Source organism: Artibeus jamaicensis, unplaced genomic scaffold (assembly GCF_021234435.1).
Source record: "Artibeus jamaicensis isolate MK-2021 breed Jamaican fruit bat unplaced genomic scaffold, CSHL_Jam_final contig_415, whole genome shotgun sequence".
In the NCBI taxonomy this organism is placed as follows: Eukaryota; Metazoa; Chordata; class Mammalia; order Chiroptera; family Phyllostomidae; genus Artibeus; species Artibeus jamaicensis.
This window is the reverse complement of record NW_026521823.1, coordinates 35,819,679-35,840,910: the sequence shown is the minus strand read 5'-3', so window position 1 is coordinate 35,840,910 and position 21,232 is coordinate 35,819,679. Positions and strand designations below refer to the sequence as shown.

At 42.5% G+C, this 21,232-nt stretch overlaps 1 protein-coding gene across 1 annotated transcript; it reads left to right on the top strand.

Moving 5' to 3' along the window:
- The first annotated feature begins 1,291 nt into the window (after positions 1 to 1,291).
- On the top strand, positions 1,292 to 3,170 carry CCDC121 (coiled-coil domain containing 121). The gene has a single exon (XM_037132489.2). The coding sequence runs from the start codon at positions 1,311 to 1,313 to the stop codon at positions 2,745 to 2,747; it is 1,437 nt and encodes a 478-aa protein (XP_036988384.2). The 5' UTR covers positions 1,292 to 1,310; the 3' UTR covers positions 2,748 to 3,170.
- The last annotated feature ends 18,062 nt before the right edge of the window (positions 3,171 to 21,232 follow it).

Here is a 21,232-nt window from a genome sequence, read left to right as displayed (position 1 = left end):
ATACAGAAGAAAAAGCAGAAAGCATACATGGGTATATTTGAAATTAAGGCATTACTCAAAATAATGAACAATTTATAGTGTGGGTGTCATGAAACAATGATAATTATGGACCTGCGGGCATCAAGGAGGGATTCAAACTTTCACAAATAGAAGTAGGAAGAAATAGGAGGAGTAGCAAAAATGAGGACAATGTTTGGTTATGGTTATATTTGCATGGTAGCTGTTACATGCATTATATAGAAATGAATGGAATTTGATTGAAAAGAAAAATTTCAATAGGCCAGTAATACATAAAGATAGTCTTTTTGGTAAATAGTGTAATTTAAAAAGCTTTCCCTAGAACACCCTTTGAAACCTCGCCATAGACGAATCTTTTCAGCAGAGCTCGCACCTGCTCACCCACGTGAACCCTGCTGGAATTCGCAGAAGGAGCCTCGGCTCCGAGCCGCATCCCCCGGCCCCCGAAGGGCAACCTGTGAGGGCCAGAGGCCCTCAGGGGCGCAGTTCGCCAGGCCACCGGACCCCTCCTGGAGACAGCCCGGGCGCTGGCTGCTGCGCGCTGGCGCCTTTCTTCTCTGGTTCCTCGGGGCCCAGAGTCCCAGCCCTGTTACGGTGCCTTCCTTCAAGCCCCTGGCCTTGGGCTTTGCTCCCGCCCAGCCGCAGAGCCAGACCATCCAGCTCCTGGAGTCCCACGCGGCCTGGAGACGGCACAAAGACCGCAGCGTCCCGGGCGGGGGCTTTGAAGCCAAGAGGCTATAGTCTGTGATGGCCAAGAGAAGAACCCAGGAATGCACCAAGTCTTGCTCAGACGCGAGATTTGGTGCAGCTGCCGTTGTCCCCAGAAAAGCTGTGGCAACCGAAATAGACCCCCCGAAACCCAGGGATAATTGACGGCCTGCTGGCAAATACAAGAGGGGGGCCTCAGAGCAAATACACCATTGACGCCCCCTCATCCCAGGGACAGAAAAACTATCAAGAAACTAAGACACCGAGAAGCAGCAGAGGGCTACCAATCCCCCCCTCATAAGAACTTCAGATTCCCCCCCCCCAAAAAAAATATTCCGAAGTCCAACAGACACTGGGGCCGGGCCTCGACGCCCCCGCCCCCCGCCCGCACTCAGCTGGCTCTGCCCCTTTGCCTGGTCACCATGGAAACGTGCCTGGGGCGCCACCAACGGTTCCAGTTCCACATTCCAGATTGTGAAAGACAGTAGAACCGGCTCAGGCTCCACCGAACTTTAGCTCGCGGGAGAGGGGAGGGCGAAGCGACAACTCCCAGTGCAACCCCGCCCCGGAGCGCCCTCAGCGCGATGGAGGGGAGCGCGCGGCAGTGGGAGCGGGGCTGCAGGTGGCCGGGGGAGGGCCAGCTCTGCGTGGTCGGAAAGGCGCTGCAGGCGCAGGGGCCCCGGCCCACCGGCCTGTCTGGCCACAGAAATTCCCTGGCGTGTTGCCTCCACCTCCAGAGAAAAAGCACTTGCGGCGCCCCGGGGGCAGGGAGCAGCGCCGCCAGCAACCAGAGTGCCGGGGCCGCACCGACCAGGACCGCCGAGCCAGCGGGGACCCCAGGACCATCCCGGACCGAGTTAACCGAGTTAACCGAGAGGCCGGGAGCACCGTCCACGCCGGCGGTGGCGCTCAAGGGCCCTGAGGAGAGTGGGGTGCCGCTCAAGTCCTCCTCGGCCGGGACCCGGCGGCGCGGTGACCCGCGGGCTGAGCCCAGAGCCCAGAAATCGCACGGGCGTTCCTCACGCTGCAGCATTCAGCGGGAGCTGCAGGTCTCCGAAAACACCTCCTGGGCCTCGGTGGCTCTCAGCGACCTGCGGGAGGAAGGCCCGGACCCCGGGCGCAGATTCACAGCGCCCTCCAGTATTACCTTTACACCATATCTGAGTCTGATAAGTAATTTTTTGAAACCGGAGGAGCCAACAAAGGCAGCCATGCGGCTTATGGAAAAGACTGTGGAGGTGATGAAGCTGGACAAGCAAGTCAAAGAAGCTCAAGCCCAGCAGAGAACAGTATTGGAAGAAACCAGGCAGCTACTCCGTGAAAAGTTCCATGTCGAGGCTGACACTAAATTCATGCTGGATCACCTGACCAACAAAACCGAAGAGTACAGAAGGGAAATGAGCAAGCTGTGGGATAAGTATGCACAGGAAAGTGGGGAAATCCAACAAAGGAGAGAAGAGTCAGCCTCCAAGTACGCGAAGCAAACGTCAGAACTTCAGAAACAGCTCTTGGAGAAGGAGAAGAAGGAATTTGATCTGAAGCGGCAGTTACGAGCCGTGAGAGACATTTCGCTAGTGAAGGAGAAGCAGGACAGAGAAATACAGATGTTGCAGGAAGAGCTAAAGAAACCCCGGGGTGAGCTGAAGGCCAAGGCCTACGCTGACTACGTCCAGGAGAAAGCGCTGCTGGAGAAGCAGCTGAGCCAGCCAGACGGGGGCCTGTTGGGAAAGACAAAAAGAAAGGGGCCGAAAAGTAAGGCCCAGGCCTTGCAGGCCGTGGCGGAGAGGCTCGCTGTGGAGTGTTGCCACGACCTCCACACAGAGAACCAGCGCTTGCTGGACGGTCTAATGCAGCAGGCCCGGCAGTGCCGGGAGGCGCAGGCCACCCGCAGGCGCCTGCAGAACCGGAAGCGGCAGCTGCAGCTGGAGCAGTGGTACACCGAGTGCTTAATCCGAGGCCGGCAACGACTGCGACAGGGCGCCCCAAAGGCCGCCGGAACCCCTCCCCCAGGCACCAAATAAAGGATCGATCCGCAACAATTCCTAAGCTGTCGCTGATTTAGTAAAGACCAGAGCAAGTGTTCTTAGACGCTGCACAAGGAAGGCTTTGGGATCTCATTGCTGCTGTAAACTATCCACGCCTGATGTGTTCATATGAAAGATTAGGTGCTTCCCTCCCCCACCCCCCACAGCTGTACTGCTAGGGATTTGTGTGACCAGCTTCCCTTAATTACGTTTTCCTCTAACTGGCTCTTGTTAGTAAGCAGCATGTTCCTCAAACCTCCAGATTACCTAACACCATTTGCCGAACACTCCTACACGAAGCCCGGTCGAGAAAAACCACCTTGAGGAAGTGAAAGGAAAACAGCGGTGTGACTTAGTTCACCTCGCTGAGTCAGGTTTCTTTACCTGAAAAGCACGGGTGAGGATAACATCTCGGATTGACTGCTCCGTAAACAACCGACATCAGTCGATCCTCGTTCCTTTCTGGGTCAACTCAGAACACAAAGGCAGAGTGTTTTTAAGCTTTTTTTTTTTCTTTTCTTTTTAAAAAAATTTTGCTGATCGTCAGTTTCCCTGCCTTTACTTTGTCTAGGATTTTTCTTTTTTTTTCTCTATACTTTTCCTGCCAGTGACCGGGTAGCTCCTTCTATAGTTTTCTCAGGAGTGAGAAGGTACTCGCATAAGGGCAAGAGCAGTAAACGCCAGGCAGAATGAGCTTGTGCCTGACCCAGCCCTTACAATCTTAGCTTTCAGGAAATGGAGAAGGGAAGGTGGGACATACACAGCATCAAGTCTTATGACAACGGTTTCTGTAAAGGACTGTCACCAGGATTAGTGAGGCGGCTGGATGCCTCTGCTTGTCCCATCTGTCTCCCTGGCAGCACCCTAAATTCTAAGATGACAAGGTTACTTCATGTTGAATATAGTCAGTACTTCAGTTTCAGGCGTAAGTCATGGAGAGAGTGTGTGCCCAGAGTGAGCCTGAGTAGGCCCTGGGAATACATTGTATCTTATGTCATACACTAATTTTTTTAATGATAAGGTTAATTACTTATACTGCACATGCTATACCAGGACAATACCAGCCTTCACAGTGACTAGATTTTTAAATTTGTTCAAATACTCTCTTATTTTCAAGTGATCATAAGAATTTTCCAAACTCCGGCGCTCTGTTTCTTATCTGAGCCCATCAGATAAGAGACCTAACAGCATGTTCTACCACTGCCCTGTGGGATGCCTCTCCCATCACGACCTTACACTACATTTTCCATGACTCTAAGTAAATGTCAGTAGGTTTCTATTATAATCAGAAAATATTCCTGACAAAGATAAGGTTATTGCGTTAGGATGTGTTCCCTTAAGCCCCCGTTACGTTTACATTGGAAGTGAACAGTATTCTGCTGCCGAGTTGTTAGCGTTAATTGTATGTTATGGTCCAAGCATTGTGGAGAGCCTAGGTGCACATAACTTGTGACAGTGACATTCGGAGCTGCGTCGTGATGGTTAGTTAGAGGGGGTCCTGCTCTGTGCCCTGGAGGAGACAGCGTGTTTCTGCAGCGATAATAATGTTGTCTCTCACGCATGCTATTGTCTGTGTTAGTAACAACATGCAATGTAAAAGCTGCAGGTAATAGCCAGGTCATGCAGCAGGAGGCTTGGGATGCAGCTGCTCAGAGACCCAAGCACGGAGCCAGGGGGCAGCCTTCCATGAGTGAATAGTGCAGGAGGATTTGCATGTTTCTTGCATCCATTCATAAAGAGGGAAGTGTTTTGCATCTATTTACAATTTGTTGTTGCATACTAAAATGTAGTATGTAATCAGCTGGTTCCCCTATAAGTCGTCACCTGGCTTACCCAGAAAACTATCTAGCCTCCCCCTTGAGTACAGGAAATTCCTTATTGTCCCACCTGCAGTGAAGTGACAACTTCTGGATTGTAGCCTAGGTCACATTCATAACCTTGCCAACATCTTGAAAGTAGCTTTCTGCTTAACTTTGAAGCCAATTTGGAAATGAAACTCAGATCGCACACTTCATTTTCTAGATTTAGGCATTTTTAGGAGTTAAAAAGGGTGCTGTTTGTAATAAAGATAGGACACCGTGCATAATCTGGGGCTCCCGCAGGAGAACTGGGTGGTCATCATGCCACTCTCCGGCTTTGCATGCCATTTCTGGCGACATCTGTATTGAGAAGCCCAAAGTGCTTGGCTTTCTTTTAAAAAAAAATTATAAGACATTCTCATTGTGTGCTCAGTTGAAACCAGACAAGAACTTGTACGGTATGTGAATAAATGGTGATTGTGGCCAGACAAACAATTGGTGGAGAATGTCATTGTTGTACAATGCACACAGAGACCATGTGTGTGGCTACAAGAAGGGATCCAGTATAAAAGACCATGAGATCCAATCTCCTAATTTCAATATAGTCCTGTTGGAACAAAGCTGCTAATCCTCATCATGATCCTCATCCAGCCAACACTGGAACACGACAGACATAGTGCTATTTGTTTTATTGACTTCATCTTCACAATTGGCATGGTTTTTGAACAAATCAAATTCTTAGCTGCCACTTCGGAGACTTGCCCACAATCCCACACGAATCACTTGCTGTGTAAACTGGGGAGGCCCTGGGGCACCAGGCTCCTCACTTCAAGGTTAAGCAGATTGTATTTTATGAGCCTAAATCCCTTTTAGCTTTTAACAGTCTATGATTAGTGATATATATATATATATATGTATATATATAATATTTATATAATTATAAATAAATAGTAACATATATTTATATGCATAAATAAATGAATTTTACTTTTTTGGGAGATGTTTTTATTATTTTGATTCAGGCCACTCCATAATACAAAATACAGATTGCGCATGTCCATGAAAGAATATGAACATGTTTTGTGTACATAGACTTAGTATGAAAGTAACCTTCAGGATGCATTTATAAGGTGGCAGCACGATTTAGCATCAAGCATCTGGACTAGAACCCAGCTACTTATTTTCTCCATGAATTTATGAAAAATCACTTAATTATCCTGAGCCTGAATGCCTTTAACAGTAAGATGGGACCAAGGACTGTAAAATGGGAACAGTTAGCTATGGGAATAATAAGCTAGTTTTTAGGATATTGTGAGTATTGAATGATGTATACTGTTAAAGTGTCCACTATAGACCACATTTATAGATGGATACAATCAACAAATGCAGTCTTTTCCCTATTAGAATGTTAGCATCACTGTGGAGTATTTATATCATGAATGTGGGCTTCCATGGGCTCCTCTATTCCCAACACCGACTTCTACTGTTAGAGGCAGAGGTTACATGAGATAAAACCAATGCCTTATCTGAGTCAAACACACCTGGGCTCTCATACCTTCTCTAATCTTCTTAATGCACGACCTTGGAAAGGTTACTTAGGCTCAGAGAGTCTTTGTTTTCTGATCTGCAAATAATGAATGAGTGAAGTACATGAATCACATGATCACAAGTCCTAGCCTAGAGTCAGTAATACTCACTATCACGACTATTTTTCTCGTTAAGATAATATTGGGAAACAGAAATCAAGGTCTTCATTGAAAATGGGGAGCAGAGATGTTTCCACAGCAACCTTGTATAGTACCTGTAGACTACAGAAGTGTCTGTAAGTGAAGGGTGGTGATGGAGGCCACACATCCACAGATGCTTGGTCAGCACTAAGCCGTTCCCACCGAGAATGCGAAGAACCTCCTTCTTGGTCATTATTGAGTCATCTGTCATGGATGGACACAATGTTAGGTCTTCCAAGAACCCTCGAAAGCTTCAGATTGACAATACGGTTGCAGCTTTATTTCCCCACATAGGACTCCTGACGGTGAAATCAAAAGCTTGGATTGACGAACTCTGCAAATAGTGCTGAGCCTGTTCTTAATTATTTTATAGTCGAAGCAAAACAGTTTGATTACTAACAAACCGTTTTTGCCTGAGCCCTATGGATTCCCCTTGTAAACATTATTTGGGGGAACCCCGCCCCTATGATTTCTTGATGAGAGATCTGGAGTATTTATGATCACGGTCAGAGAATCGTAACCGGGAAACCAAGGACAGATACCGTGGATGATGAGTCACACCTCATGTGTAGCAGAAACAGAAGTGAAAACTTGACTTCACCTGCGTTGTCTTAATCCTCACTTTAAAAGAATGCATGATTTAGGCGAGGGTCAGAAATACCATTACTTAGTAAAGATGCTGAGTCTTCTGGTGCCAAGAGACCCTTTGCTTGGGCCTTTTCCAACTGAGTGTAAATTGTGTTTGAGAAGGACGTAAATATAGTAGATTTTTTGCCAATTTCTAGTCCTCTGTTTGTGGATTTGGCAGTTCCTTAAAGTATTTGGCTCTATCTTAACTCTCTGCCTGCCTGAGGTTGGAATACAGGAACCACATGTTGTTAAAGCCCCAACCCGCCTCCCCTACCCAGGGCCTGGGATTATATCGGGGTCTGATGGCCCCGTGGATCAACTCCTGTTTTCCACTCAGCTTCGAATTTCTTCTCTTTTTGTATCCAGTGATTTCTCATTCCATTTTCCAGTTTTGGTTTCAATATAATTATATTTATATAGTTTACCCAACCTTTTTAGATAGAAAAGTTTGGCATGGGACCGAGAGCCCATCGACTGAGTCTCCAGATTTGATTATAAATGAGGATTTGACTTCTCCTGATCTTCAAATCTCCAAGAATGCCACATCCAATATTTGTCACGAACTGCATTGGCACGAGAAAACTAGAGCCAGGACCTAAGGTCTCTGAGCCCATCACAATACGGAAGGTTGTTTGGGAAAACAAAATAGTCTCCCACCCTTAGATATTCAATATCTGAAATGAAAGTCATAGGGTCTGATGGCAGTGAGACGGCACATTTTAAACTTCGGGGAGTGACTGGGTTTACTTGTTGGACTGCAGACAGGCACAGGAGGTCAGGTAGTATTTGTGGCACGTTCAAGGTCGTGATTGTGAAGTGTTCCCTTCTGAGAGGGAATGGGGTGATCGCCCGGAGAAGTCACTCCTTCATCAGTGCAACCCACTCAGAACAGAGTCCAGTCAGGATAGAGATGCAAAATCTCCTATCATCAGGGTTCCTACCACCAAGTCACACTGTTCTAGATAATTTTCCAGGTTCCAAAAGTCTTTAAGCAAGGCTTTTATTTGGTGACCTTAATTACAGTACGTGATACCTCAGCTGTGTCACGCAACAAAATGTAAGTTGGTGAAACAACCTTCTGTTTCTTTAAACACGTGCCTGCAGGGTTTTCCCAGTTCGGTTTTCCCTGCGGGTTTGGGCGGCTGGATCCCTGGGGCTCCGTGACAGTGCCCAGCGCCTGTGCGCTGTGATGGGGCCGGATGGCGCCTGGAACAGACTACCAACACTCTTTTCTCGTTGGCGTTTACGAAGTGTCAGGGTACATTGTACATAAATACACACCGGAAGGTGGTTCAAGTGGGGGAGCATATGCCTGTTTCAGCCACATCAGCTTCCAGGCTTCTAGAGGCCCGGCGGCCCGAGTAATTGAATCCAGAACCGAAATGCTTCCTGGGAAGAATGTACACCCAGACCCACTCGAATTCCAGCACTTTTAACCTAGAACCCAAACCCAGGAAATCCTGTCATTCAAACTGTCATCCCTGGTAAAGGTTAGTTAACTTTTAATCCTGTGTGAAGAATGAAGTTTAACACAGGAGAGGACCGCAGGAGCATGAACAACAGGGTAGAGAGTGAGGTAAAGGCTGGAGCTTGAATCTCATTTGTGCCCCTCTGTGTGGCCCTGGACCAATAACGGAACTCTTCTCTGTTTTCTCGTGTGTAAAACGGACATGATGAAAGTCATCATAAAGATTCTCCTAAAGATGGAGAAAAAAGTTGCTCATGGCTCACATTATAAACATCCCCCTGTACACTTTTGGAAAACAGGGACATCTTGAGAATATTTCGGAAAAATCTAATCTTGACCTTGTAGACCCTCAAGGAGGACTTCACAGGCCAGTGCAGCATTCGATGCAGAGCAACCCCCAGCCCTGCTCCCGCTCTCCGGTGCTTGCGGAGCTGCGGAGGGCCTGGAGGGACTCATCTTTGCATCCCTGGGTCCACACGCCCAGCCACAGATCTGGTCCTTGGTGGTTTAGCGCTCCAGCCACTCCCTGGAACCGCAGGCCTGAATGTCCCAGCCTCAGGGCCAGTGGGCACGGTTTCTCAGTAAAAGCCCTGAAAAGCCAGCTCTTATTTCTACATTTCCCAGGGAGGATATCCGGATTATCTTGGCTTCTGCAAATCTAATTAAACAATGAAACCGCCTTATGAAATGGATTTTTTTATCCCTATCTTGCAAGTTATGAAACCTGAAGGGTTAAGTGATTATGTTAAGCTTATCAATATAAGCATGGGAAATATAAACAAAATCCAAGACTTACTCTGTATTTTATCCAATGGGTTCTATTTCTTGGCACCGAAGAAGAATTTAACACCTATATCCTTTATGCTTGTTCTACCCCCCTCCCAGTTATCCCAGGGACTTTAATTTCTTAAATCACAAGGTAGCAGGTAGACTTTAGAGAAATGAAGAAAACTGTAAGCATAGAGCTCACTTCTTGAAGAGTCTAGTTATGTAATTAAGCAAGACTCTAGATAAGGACAGATAAAGAATTTCCCTGGTATATACACCAGTGTCAATTAGGCAGTGGTTCGTTAACATGCATTTATAGGCCATCCCAGTTCAAGAGCTAATAAAATTCATCATTTGTTTTCCCCACTATAAAAGGATAACCACACAACTTCATTCTTGGGTATCTTTTCTTAGTTATTTACATGAATTATTTATCTTGTGTCTGGAAATTTAATACATGCCATAGAGCTGCAAATTATACAATCCATCTTAGGTTTTGTAGTTGGCTGTCTAAAAGGGTAATCAATCTCAGCTATTAGTTTTATTTATTAAACCCAACTTAAGAAGTAGAGGTTTGGCCCCATTTTACATTATGCTAAAAACCTAGAATAGTCGGTCCAAGATGTTGGATGCAGTGAAAGCAAAAAGAAAACCAATTTAAGTGAAAGGTGAATTAATAAATGCTCCGGCCATCTTGCATGTCAGGACCGAGGGAGGAGATTAATGTGTGGCTTCTGCCGAGGCAGAAATCAGAACAGGCTGGCCAGTCGGTAAAATCGCTGAGTGACAGACATAATGGCTCCAAAGGTCATTCTGAGTCAGCGAAATGAACTTCAGAAATTTTAAGAAGTGAACTTTCAGGCATGCATACCAGCTTCCTCTTGCCTGGTAACTTTAAAAAATAATGTTAGTTTCTCTCCCAGAATCCTCAAGCAAAAGCTCTCAGAATGTCCTGTTAGTTTAGTCAGTGAGTCCAATGACAGACTGCCCGGAAAAACAGGTAATGAAATCCCGAGTTGGTTTCTGTATGGCTGCCTTTCATGTGTAAGGAAAAGTGCAGAATAAAGTCAGAGAAGATTTTGACCGTGACCATGCATCTGAGCTCGGGCAGCGGGAGGAGAAAGGAGGTTGGGTCTCCCTCTCCAAAACAAACAAAGAAATAAAGAAACAAACAAACATCAGAAAACCGAATTCAGAATTTCAAGACACACTCGGGTATTCACATCTTGTTTTCCCTCTATTCCATATTATAACTTATGCTCATCACCCAACTTCTTAGAACGGGCTACAGCTTCGAGCTCCCCGAACTGCTAAGTCACTCACTGTTATTAAACGGAATGTTACTTGGAACCCCAGGAACCCGGCCACCAACCAGGATCGCAGACAGAGACAGGAGGGTGTATCGTAGTCACAAAGGTCGGCTTTTAAAGCTGTTTCGTCCTCAATGTTCATAAACCTCTTTTTTCAGGCAGCAAGGCCTTCGTGTGTACGACTTCGCTCTGCCTAGAACACTCTTTCTTCCTCCTTCCTATTGAACTCCTCCTATCCAACCTTCAACTCTCAGGGTAGAATCCTTTCCAGAGAAACTTTGTTCTCCAGACTAACTCAGGTTCCTTTGGTATGGAGGCCCATGTACTTTTCACAAGACCTTTTCCTAGCAGTAACATTTACATTGGTCATGAGATTATGTTGTTGGTCTCTGTCCCTATTAAGGGAAAGTAAGCTCCGTGAGATCAGGGGCAAGACTGCTATTTCTCGTCATCTGGCCTCCAGTTCTTAGCATAGTGCTTGGAGCAGAGCACGAACTTGATTAATGTTCATTGGACAAATGACTGAAAAGCAAGAGCTATTTTTCTTTTGAATTCCTGAGAAAAGGAATGTGAAACATAATTCCTGTGCTTTTAAAACCATTATGGGATCAGTGTCATCATGCGCAATTTGAAGGGACACGTTCTTCATAGGACTTTAGCTCAAGGGTGACCGTGGAAGTGACATGAAGAGCAACTTCATGAGAAGGCTGTGTGAGTGGTTGGGACCCAATGAGGGGAGATATTTGGGTGCTTGATTCATTATTGTGGAGCAAATAGATTACCAGCTTTAGCATTAGGAATAATTGTCTATCCTTTGGTTAGAAGAGGAAGGGAAGAGAAAACGGAGATGGAACCACTGAGCACCTTTGAACATGTCATTCTCGCTCTTTCTGTCACTGTAACATCTGATCTTCTAAGACACTTTATTGCTCTAATGCAACAGGAGAGATTAGCAACTTGACTGTTCTTTTTAGTGGGGATTAAAAAATGGAACTTCCTTTTGCTGCGTGACCCCAACCACCTCCCTCCCCCACCCCTTTGTGGCTTTATTTCCTCCTTCCGCTGCCAGGGAAGGTGTCACCTGTGGACACCCACTTCACAACTGCAAAGGAAGTTCAAGGTTCAGTTCCTTTCCAGCTTGCTGCTTGGCTTAGTGACAAGAACCCAGCTATTGTTTTAAAGATAAATTTAAAAGCTGAGTAGTAAAAACGAGATCAGGGTGAGCAGCTCTCTACGGTTCTATTTTGTCTCATCTTCAATGAACTCAATACATGTTTGTCACATATCTTTGATACGGAAGGCATTGTGACATATGTCAGCTAGCATGAACAGGATTTACAGTCCAACGAGAGAAGCAAAGCTGTAGCTAGCAATCTAAGGCAGATAGTATTAAAAGGAGAGTCCAAACAAAATGCTATGGGAACACAGGGGAAGGAGAGATTAATTTCAGTTTAGGGGTTTTGAAAGACTTTATGGAGGATTTGGACCTTGAAGGTGTATATTTCATAGTGGTGGAAACTACCGTGAGCTTAAAGATAAAGAAGAGGGTCTTCTAGGCAGAAGGAACAAGGGAACTAGAGAAGGAGGGAGAAAAGCACAGTGAATGCTCTTAAAAATACAGTAGCTCTGTGGAGCTGGGGTTCCCAGTGTTTGGCAATTTAATGAGAAATAAGATAATAAATGTAGGTTGAATCTGTAGAATAAACCTTGAATGCTATACAAGGCAGCTGGACTTATTTCGTAGATTGGGTCTGTTCAGGAAAGGCCGTAGTAAGTTTGGTTTAACATGGTTTGCTTAAGATAGCTAGGATTCTATTCTCATGAGATACCGACAGATACACAGGGGACGTAGCCCAGTTTCTAGTGGCCATTTCTGTCTAGTGTCCATTTTGTCCATTTTGGCCTGTTGCTCTTTAGAGGTTTGGGGCTTTAATCTGCTTAGGAAGGGGGTACATGGGCTTTGGTGGGTGGAAGGGGCAGTAAATAGCTCAGGTTACACTCAGGGTGCATCACAATGTGTCATTTGCAACAAGAGGTGGGCTCCCCGGTGTCCTGGTTAGTAATGTCTGGGTCCTTGAGCCCCCAGGAGGGTGATGGGGGAGGAGCAAGGCCTCTCTCTGCTGCCTTACAGACCGGCATGTGCTCTTTCTCAAGACTCAAAGTGTGACTCAGTGTTGCCCATACATTTCAATATGCAGTTTAGCTCCATAGATTTTGTTACTGGGATTTCCTCCCATAGTCTGGCAACAGGATGCCTGACAGTCTGTTTTCAGTCCTTCCCCCCATATTTAAGTGTAAAGTTGAGAAAGGCTGTATCTTAGGCCGCTACCCAGAAGTATCTTAGACCAAATATAAGCGCGTGATATTTGGGAGTTCCTTTTAGTGATTTTGTGGTTCAACAATAAAAGGAATAAGAAGCAGATATTATGATGTAGTTTTCTGTGATTATGTACAAAAATTCGTCAAGACCAAAGGCAGGGAAATGGGGTTGGAAGACCACCTAGGCCACTGTTGTGGAATGTGGGGGTGTGGTGGGGGGGACTCAGGGCCAGAACGCAGCCTTTCCTGGTGGAGATGAAGAGAGGATGGACGTGAGATTTGCCCAAGGGGCAGAGCATGTAGCGGTTATTGTGGATAGGCTGCGTGGGCTGAGAGAAAGGGCAAATTCGCAGTATTACCCATGTTTCTGGCTTCAGAGACTGAGCAGACAGATGAAAATGCCACTTACAAAGATGGGGAATGTGAGAGTAAGTAAAGGTTTTAAGAGACCAATCGTGTGTTTGTTTTGGATATGTTGAGGTTGAAGTGCCTTCGAAGTTTTGGGGTGCATATGTAAGGAGTGGGAGGAAAACCCAGGGGATCAGAAATCAGGAGATATATGTGGCCTAGAATAATGGTCACTAATATACTGCTTTTTCATACCAAGGAATTCAACATAATTTCCCAAAGGCAAACACATAAAATATGAAGATAAGAGGGTTAAAGTCAGGAGCTTTTTTTTTTTTAAGTTGCAAGTCCATTATTTTAAAAACCATCATTTGTGGTGTGAGCAGAAGAGGAGCAGAGACCCAGAATCAGAAGGAAACATTGTGGGTGCAGAGAGGGGACATCTGCAGACTGGGGAAGCCGAGGAGGGGGAAGCAGAGTTTCTGTTTAGGAATGGCTGATGGAGCTTGATTCAGAAATACCCATCTTCTGTCTAGACACATGGAAATGGGGGCTGAGATTCAAATTCTACTAACTATCTAGCAGATCTCTAAGGGGTACTTTCTGCCTGCCAGGAAGGAACTCCACTAAAGTAGTGAACAGAAGTTGACATATTAGCAGTGGTATTTATCCCAAGGAAGTGAGCAAATTTCCCAAGGGTCAGCATGGAGAATATGAATATGAGAAGGTCAAAGATGTCACAAGCCACCCATTTGGCTTCCAGAACAGGAAACATACCCCGGTGATCAGGGTTAGCAATCAGGGTCTCTACCTAGTGCTGAGACCAGTGCACGATCCCCTTGTCTAGAAGGAGCCAGAACCCAATAAAGGTATGATCTGGTTGGAGGCCCTGAATAACTCACTCATTGGCATCCTGAGAAAGCTTGGATGCTGGGAAGAAAAAGAATCTCCTGAATGTAAAATAACACAGAGACAGCTCCAGAAGGAGTGGACGGGCTCAGAGGAAAAAAGGCAAAACATTGAGGAGACTTGAGGGTAAGGGAACAACCCTCTAAAACAAAATGATGTAATCTCTCAGAGACTTTGAAATAGAAGCTTAAACTGCCCAAAGGGATAAAGGAAGGAACAGGGTTCCTACTTCAAGAACTGGACATTCTGGGGGGAAAAGAGTATGCAGGCTTGACAAAAGAAGCAGACATTTTAAGCAATGAAAGACATTGTCATGGAAATAAAGATCAGTAGCTAGATTAAACAATGGAATGGATTCAGATGAAGACAAAATGAGTGAATTGTCAAATATACCAAATGAAACCACAGAGGATGCAGAATAGACAAAGAGATAGGAAATATGAAAAAAGAGATAAAGAGACAAGAAGGATAAAAACAAGGAGCTTCAATATCCAGGTAATAGAAGTTCCAGAAGGAGGAATTAAGGAGCAGGGTGGAGAAGCAGTATTAAAAAGAATTACTAAAACAGTTTCAGAGTTAAATAAAAAAGAACCCGAAGTTTGAAAAGGTATGCAGACACCAAGCAAGATAAATACAACAAATCTGCACCTGGCAACATCATATTAGCATTATAGACCATCAAAGATAAAAAGGAAAAATATAAAGCTATGAGAGTGTGTGTAAAGGAACAAATGAAATTGACAGTTGACTTCTCAGGTATGATCTCCGTGACCACAGAAAACAATGGAGTATCTTCAAAGTACGTGGGGGTCATTACATTGCTTATCCAATTCCATGTTATTCAAGAAAAGGCAAATATTTGTATACATTTCCAAGGAGATTACTACCCATCAACTTCTTCTGGCAGGAACTGCTAAGGAGTTCATTTCAACTGAAAAAGAAAAACTAAACCGAGAATGAGGGAGTGCGAAGCTCGCACGTATATAGAAAATTGATTTATGTCTGAGTGAGCCTTGCAGACCAATGGGAAAAAGATGTACAACTCAATAAATGGCGTAGGGGCACTCCATTCTTCTCAAGAGGGAAACAAAATGAAATTGGGTCTCTGCCACACTGTATATGGAAAAATCAATTCTCAGTGGAATAATTTGAAAGGAAAAATTATTAAAGAAGGAAATATAAGAAGGTATCTTTATGGCTGTAGGGTAAGGAGGAATTTATTAAACCATAAAGAAAAGGCTTGATATATTTGACTGTATTAAAAATGAAAAAAATTCCCCATTCCCCAAACAAAGATTGGTATATAGGACAATTTTCAGAAATCTCAAGTGGCCAGAAAGGGGGTTAACTATAAGAAAGGGGCGTAACTGGACTAGGGAGGGGAGAAATGCAAGTCAGAACACAACCAGAAGCAGACCGACAAAAAAATGTACCGTGACAATATCCAAAGCTGTGGGGGACTTGGCATAGAAAAGTGGAGATGACTAATGTTCCATTACAGTAGTAAATGAATATTTATAGTGTTCACTAACTCAGGACATAAATTGTAGGATATTTATACAGTGGAATGCTATATAGCAGTGGAAATGAGTTAATATAAACTATGTATATGTATGCATGCATAATTCTCACATATGATAAATGAATAAAGCAAGTTGCAGAAGAATACATTCTCTATGACATCATTTGCATAAACTTGGAATATTCAAAATGATATTACATGTGGTTTAACGGTATATACATGATAAAATGATGGAGATGCATGAGAACGTTATTTAGTTCAAATTTAGGAAGGTCATGTGATCTAGGAGGGTTTGTCTGTGTGGTAAACATGTTATTTATGAAGCTGGGAGACAGTAGATGGCCATTTGTTGTTTTAGTCTATATACTTTTTTTAATGTCTTCAATATTGCAGAGTCCTTTTTTAAAATGAAAGGAGTAAATCAGAGATAAGGGAATGGAGCTGGCAAGTGGGGCCACCCTTTCCACCCTTTTGTTTTTAACTGGAAAAGGGCAGAAGCAAAGAGAATGTGTTCAGTTTCCTGATACCAAGCGATATGGAGGAATTCAAAAGTCTGGGCAGTTTTGTGGGTGTACTGACATGTGAAACTGCATGTCGAAGGCATAATTGTGAGCTCAATACATTCAACTTTGGGAAGTAGTTTTTATGATTCACACGGTACCAGGTGTAGGGTCTAAACTGTTATGTCCACAAGTTGGAATTAGGTTGAACTAAATCCTTGGGAAGCAAAGACCTCTAAATGATTTTTCTTTAAATTCTTTCCTATTCTCTAAGGTAGCTTTTTGAAAAGAATTAATAGTATACACATACAAAGATGAGAAAAATGGAAAATGCTGAATTTCTGAAAATATTTAGGGGGAACATTCCTCCAAAGAAGCTGAAATTTGCTGACCTGAAGATCCTTTAAAACTTACAGTCCGAATATAGTTGGTTTGTGATGAAACTCCTTTGCTTACTATTTTCAAATAGTAATCCAGACACTTAACTAGGTACCTGAACCTGTTTTATTTTATTTATTCACAGTAGAACTTTTAAAAATGAAGGCACTCCCCATCAACACCCATTTCTCTCCAGTGATTTAAAACTGGATCAGTCATTTTCTGAGTAAGGAACAAGGTGTTCTGTACTAACAGAAAGCCCGGCTTGGAACAGAGGTTTTGCCGAATAGCTCTGCCAGAGACCTTTATTTGAAAGGCAGAATTTTATTTCACAGGAAATGTGAATCTGAGAGTATTTCACTAGCAATTAGCTTTTAAAATAGCAGCGAATTTATTTTCTTCATTTATTCTTGGAAGCCGGACATGAAATTGGAGGGTGTTTTTCAGACTTGCGCAGGATTGTTAGGAACATGCCGTACTTTAGCTAAGAAACTTAAAGACACACCAAACATCGCTTCAGATAGTTCTGGCAGAATAGTCTCGAGGAGACAGTAAACCCAGAAGATAACTAAACACTGAAGTATCTGCACAGGAGCTGCCACAACTTGGGCCATCCCCCAACCCCTTACACTTTCATTCCCATCTCCGGTGACACTTGAAAAGAACTGGTAATCATAGTAGTGCTCACTAAATGTTCCATCTTACTGTCCCCAGTTAGAGATGGTAACACTGAAGCACAAGGAGGTTCTGGGCCTTGCAAAGTCGCACAGTTAATAAGTGGTCAGAGTCAAGCTTTAAACCCAGGCAATCTGACCTCAACTCTCTTCGCTTAATAGCCATGGTACATTACTTGCCTAAACCAGGCACTAAAGCAGGGCATTGGCTCGAGTCACTGACATAGGCAGATTTTATCACAGTTTCTATTATCACCCTGGGCTGCTGTGATCACTGGTATTAGCTCGTTACCCCCAGCCCTTTACCATACACCTACAATGCCAAATAGTTTCCTAAAAGAAGGATGTCAATTTAACTCTCAATATCATTGGATCAGAATACCTTTTGTTCTATGTTCAGTTTTTTTGCTGATGCGATAGGTGTGAAATGATATCTTATTGTGGTTTTAAATTACACTTCTCTGATTGTTAATGCAGTGGAGAATTTTTCCACTGAGGTTCTGGGGCCATTTATAATATTTCCTTTTCTATGAAATGTCTGTTCCTGTCTTTTGCCCATTTTTATGTTGGGTTGTTTGTCTTTTTTCATATAGATTTGTAGGAGTCCTTTCTCAAGGAGTCATATTCTAGATATTAGTTTTTACCTCTTATATGTGTATCCAATACCTTCTCTTAGTTTGTATCTTGTCACTGATCCTCTTAATATAGTAAACTCTTAATTTTAAAGGAGTTAAATTTATCAATCTTTTCCCATTATGATTTTGAGCTTTTGTAAAATGTTTAAGGTTTCTTGACCTACTTCCCAAGATGGTAAAGATATTCTTATATATTATCTTCTCAAAAATTTATAGTTTTGGTCTTTCATGTGTAAGCCCTTATAAATTTAATCAGAATTGATAGTTTTCATGTATGGTGGGAAGTAGCAGTCCAATTCACTTTTAAAAAATTGGATGGCCAAATGTCCAGGTACCATTTATTGCATGATTTCCCTGCTCCCAGAGATTTTCCATGTTTCTCTGTCACTCTGTCATGCATCAAGTTTTCTTATAAATTGGACTGTTTCTGATCTTCTCTATTTTATTCCATTGGTCTACCTTGTCTCAGACTATATCGGTTCTACACTTAGTTACTACAGTTTTATTAGTTCTGATGTTGACGGGGAAATACTTTACAATATTCTTTTTCGGGTGTGTTGTGACATTGTTAGTCCTTTGCTTTTTCATGTATATGTTGGAACAGTTTGTCAGGTACCGGAAACACATGCTTAGTATTTCGAGTGCACTACATGAAAGCTATTGATTGATGTGGGAAGAAGTGACATCTTAGTTATATTGTTTTATTTCCCTTTGTGTACACAGGATATCTGTTTATTAAGGTTTTTCAAAAAAGTTGATTTTTTTTTTCTCAAAAAGGCTTTGTGTGTCTTTTGTTAAATCACTTCCTGGGTACTTTATACTTTGGTTGCTATCATCTCTGGTATCTTGTTTAAAGGCTAGTTTTTTTTAAGCATTTTTAAAATTTAGTTATTGTTCAAGTACAGTTTTCTGACTTTTACTCCCATCCCAGCCCACTCCCCCATAAAGGCTAGTTTTTAAACTGCTGTTGAGTGTAATTGTAGAGTTTTTATTTGTCATGTGGCAGAGACAACCTCGTTTTTCATTAAAGATATATCCTGTCTTCCTGCACCTAAATATTTCTTTTTGGCATTCACACCAATTAGGTGTGGCCAAGTGACTGAACTCTGACAGATGGAATGTGGGCAGCTGCGATGTACCTCGTCAAGACCCCTCTACAGCCTCCCAACCCTATTCCCGGTAAGTTACTGGATGTTGATGCCAGGAAGACTCTGGAAGCCGCACATTGAATAGGGTGCCGCCTCCCTCAGCTGCATCCCCAGGTGACTGGGTGGGGTGGAGCCCCGTGTCTCACCTGTTCCCATGAAATTAGCTCTACACGATGAGAAACATGTTATAATTTTGCTAATGCAATGAGATGTTATCTATTACAACAAACAAGATTATCTTAATTAAAGCGTATTAATTCTAATTTCAGCAACTAGATAAGCATATTTATTAATCTAAGTACTTACCTGTTGATTTAGTGTTTTCTGCATAAAGTCACATCATTTGAAAATAATGAGCTTTGCTTGTTTTCTTCCTCCTTTTTTAAAATGGATTTTATTTCTTTTTCTTGTATTACAGTAGTAGCTAAGACCTACTGTACAATGTTGAATAAAAGAGTTACGGCCATTTGCAAATTGCCTTGCTCGAGAGTAAAGGCTGTTCTGTTAACATCCTGCCATTCATTGCTCTGTCTAGTGTAATGTTGTGTATGTCCTGTGTCAGGATATTGAAATTGTTTCCCATCATGAATTTGGCAAGAGATTTTAAAATCATAAATGGATATCTTATTTACTGATATAGTTGCATCTTTGGGATCATATTTTTTCTCCATTAAACTGATAACGTGCTGAACTATCTATTTGCATGAGTGACATTCCCCACAATCTTAGTTTTTTTTGTTGTTGTTGTCCTTTCCTGATTTTGTTATCACTTTAGTAGTAACATAACTTAGGGATTACATCTGTTTTCCTACCACCTAAAATAATTTGTATGCAGTTGGATTCTCTGTTCCTTGACCATTTGGTACAAATGACTTACAAAGTTGGCTGTGCCTGTGTGTGTGTGTACATAAGTGATTGATTTTAACCTTGAGACAATTAGTTTGACTGATTAGTAGAATCTGCTTTTGTTTTATATTTATTTTTTAAAAAATTAAAAAAATTTCCACTGCAGTTGACATTCAATATTTTATTACTTTTAGCTGTGCAGCATAATGGTTAGTCCTTTGTACAACTTACAAAGCCATTTCCCCCCATAAGTCAGCTCCCACCTGAATTATGCATAGTTACCACAATATTGCTGACTGTATTCCCTCAGCTGGCCTATACGTCCCCATAATGTTTTTGTACTTTAGGAGAAGTTTTGGTAACATGCTTTCTTGAGATTATGCTGGCATCTGCTGTGCATAGTACCACTTTTCTATTCTTTTAATCTGCGCTGTACCTTTAGTTATGTTATTTCACATTCATTAGATTTTTAATTTATACCTTCTTTGTATGCCTGATTAGTCTTGTCAAAACTTTGTCTGTTGAATAATTTCCAGTAACTGCATTTCACTTTCTGAATTCTCTACATATTTTCTAATTTATGGAAAAATTCTCTTGCATTTATTATTCTCTTCTTTGTACTTTTATTGAGACCTACACTGCTTCATTTCTACCTTAATTTGGATGTTGACTTGTTCATTTTGAGCCTTTCTTTTGTAATGTAAATGCTGAAGGTTATGCATTGTCCTTTATCACTTTACTGGTACCTTTGAAATTATATATATTTCATTAAGGTTCAGTTCAATATTTTCTAAATTTCACTATGCTTTCATTCAGAAGTCTTAAAATTAGTAGACAGGTGGGGTCTCTAGTTATTTGACCATTAATTTTTAACAATTACATTTTTTTAGCAGAAAAGAACGTGACTGGGCACGAAGTGTTTACAATTTGTTATTGAGACCTGCATTAATGGCCTGGCACAGAGTGACTTTTTGTTAATGTTTCCTTTGGGCAAGAAAATGTTGCCTGTTAACCTTTGAATTCTATGTTCATTAGGTCATGTATGTTGATTGTGTTCTTGTTGTGGACTGTGTTCTTGAAATATTTCAGATATTTCCTCATGTACTTGATCTTTCTTGATAGTTACTAGGCAGACATTTTAAATTTCCTACTATGGCAAGAATGTCTCATAGTTCTATCATTTTTTGGTTATATTCATTTTCTTGCTCATATCTATTGCATTTATGTTATTATGTGCCTACCAGTATTCAATTGAGTTTCCTGGTGCTAGGCTATTTGATCATAGAGAGTGGCCTTTAAAAATGTCATAGTATCATTCTTGACTTTAAAATTGCTATGTTATTTGATGTTAATGTAATTATGCCAGCTTTTTTATGGTAAGTTTTCCTAATTTATCCTCTTTAATGCTCTGACTTTTTAGCTTTCTGTGAATTTATGTTTTTGATAATGTTTATTATAAACATTATACATATCTAGATTTCAAAAAATTCACTCTGGAAAT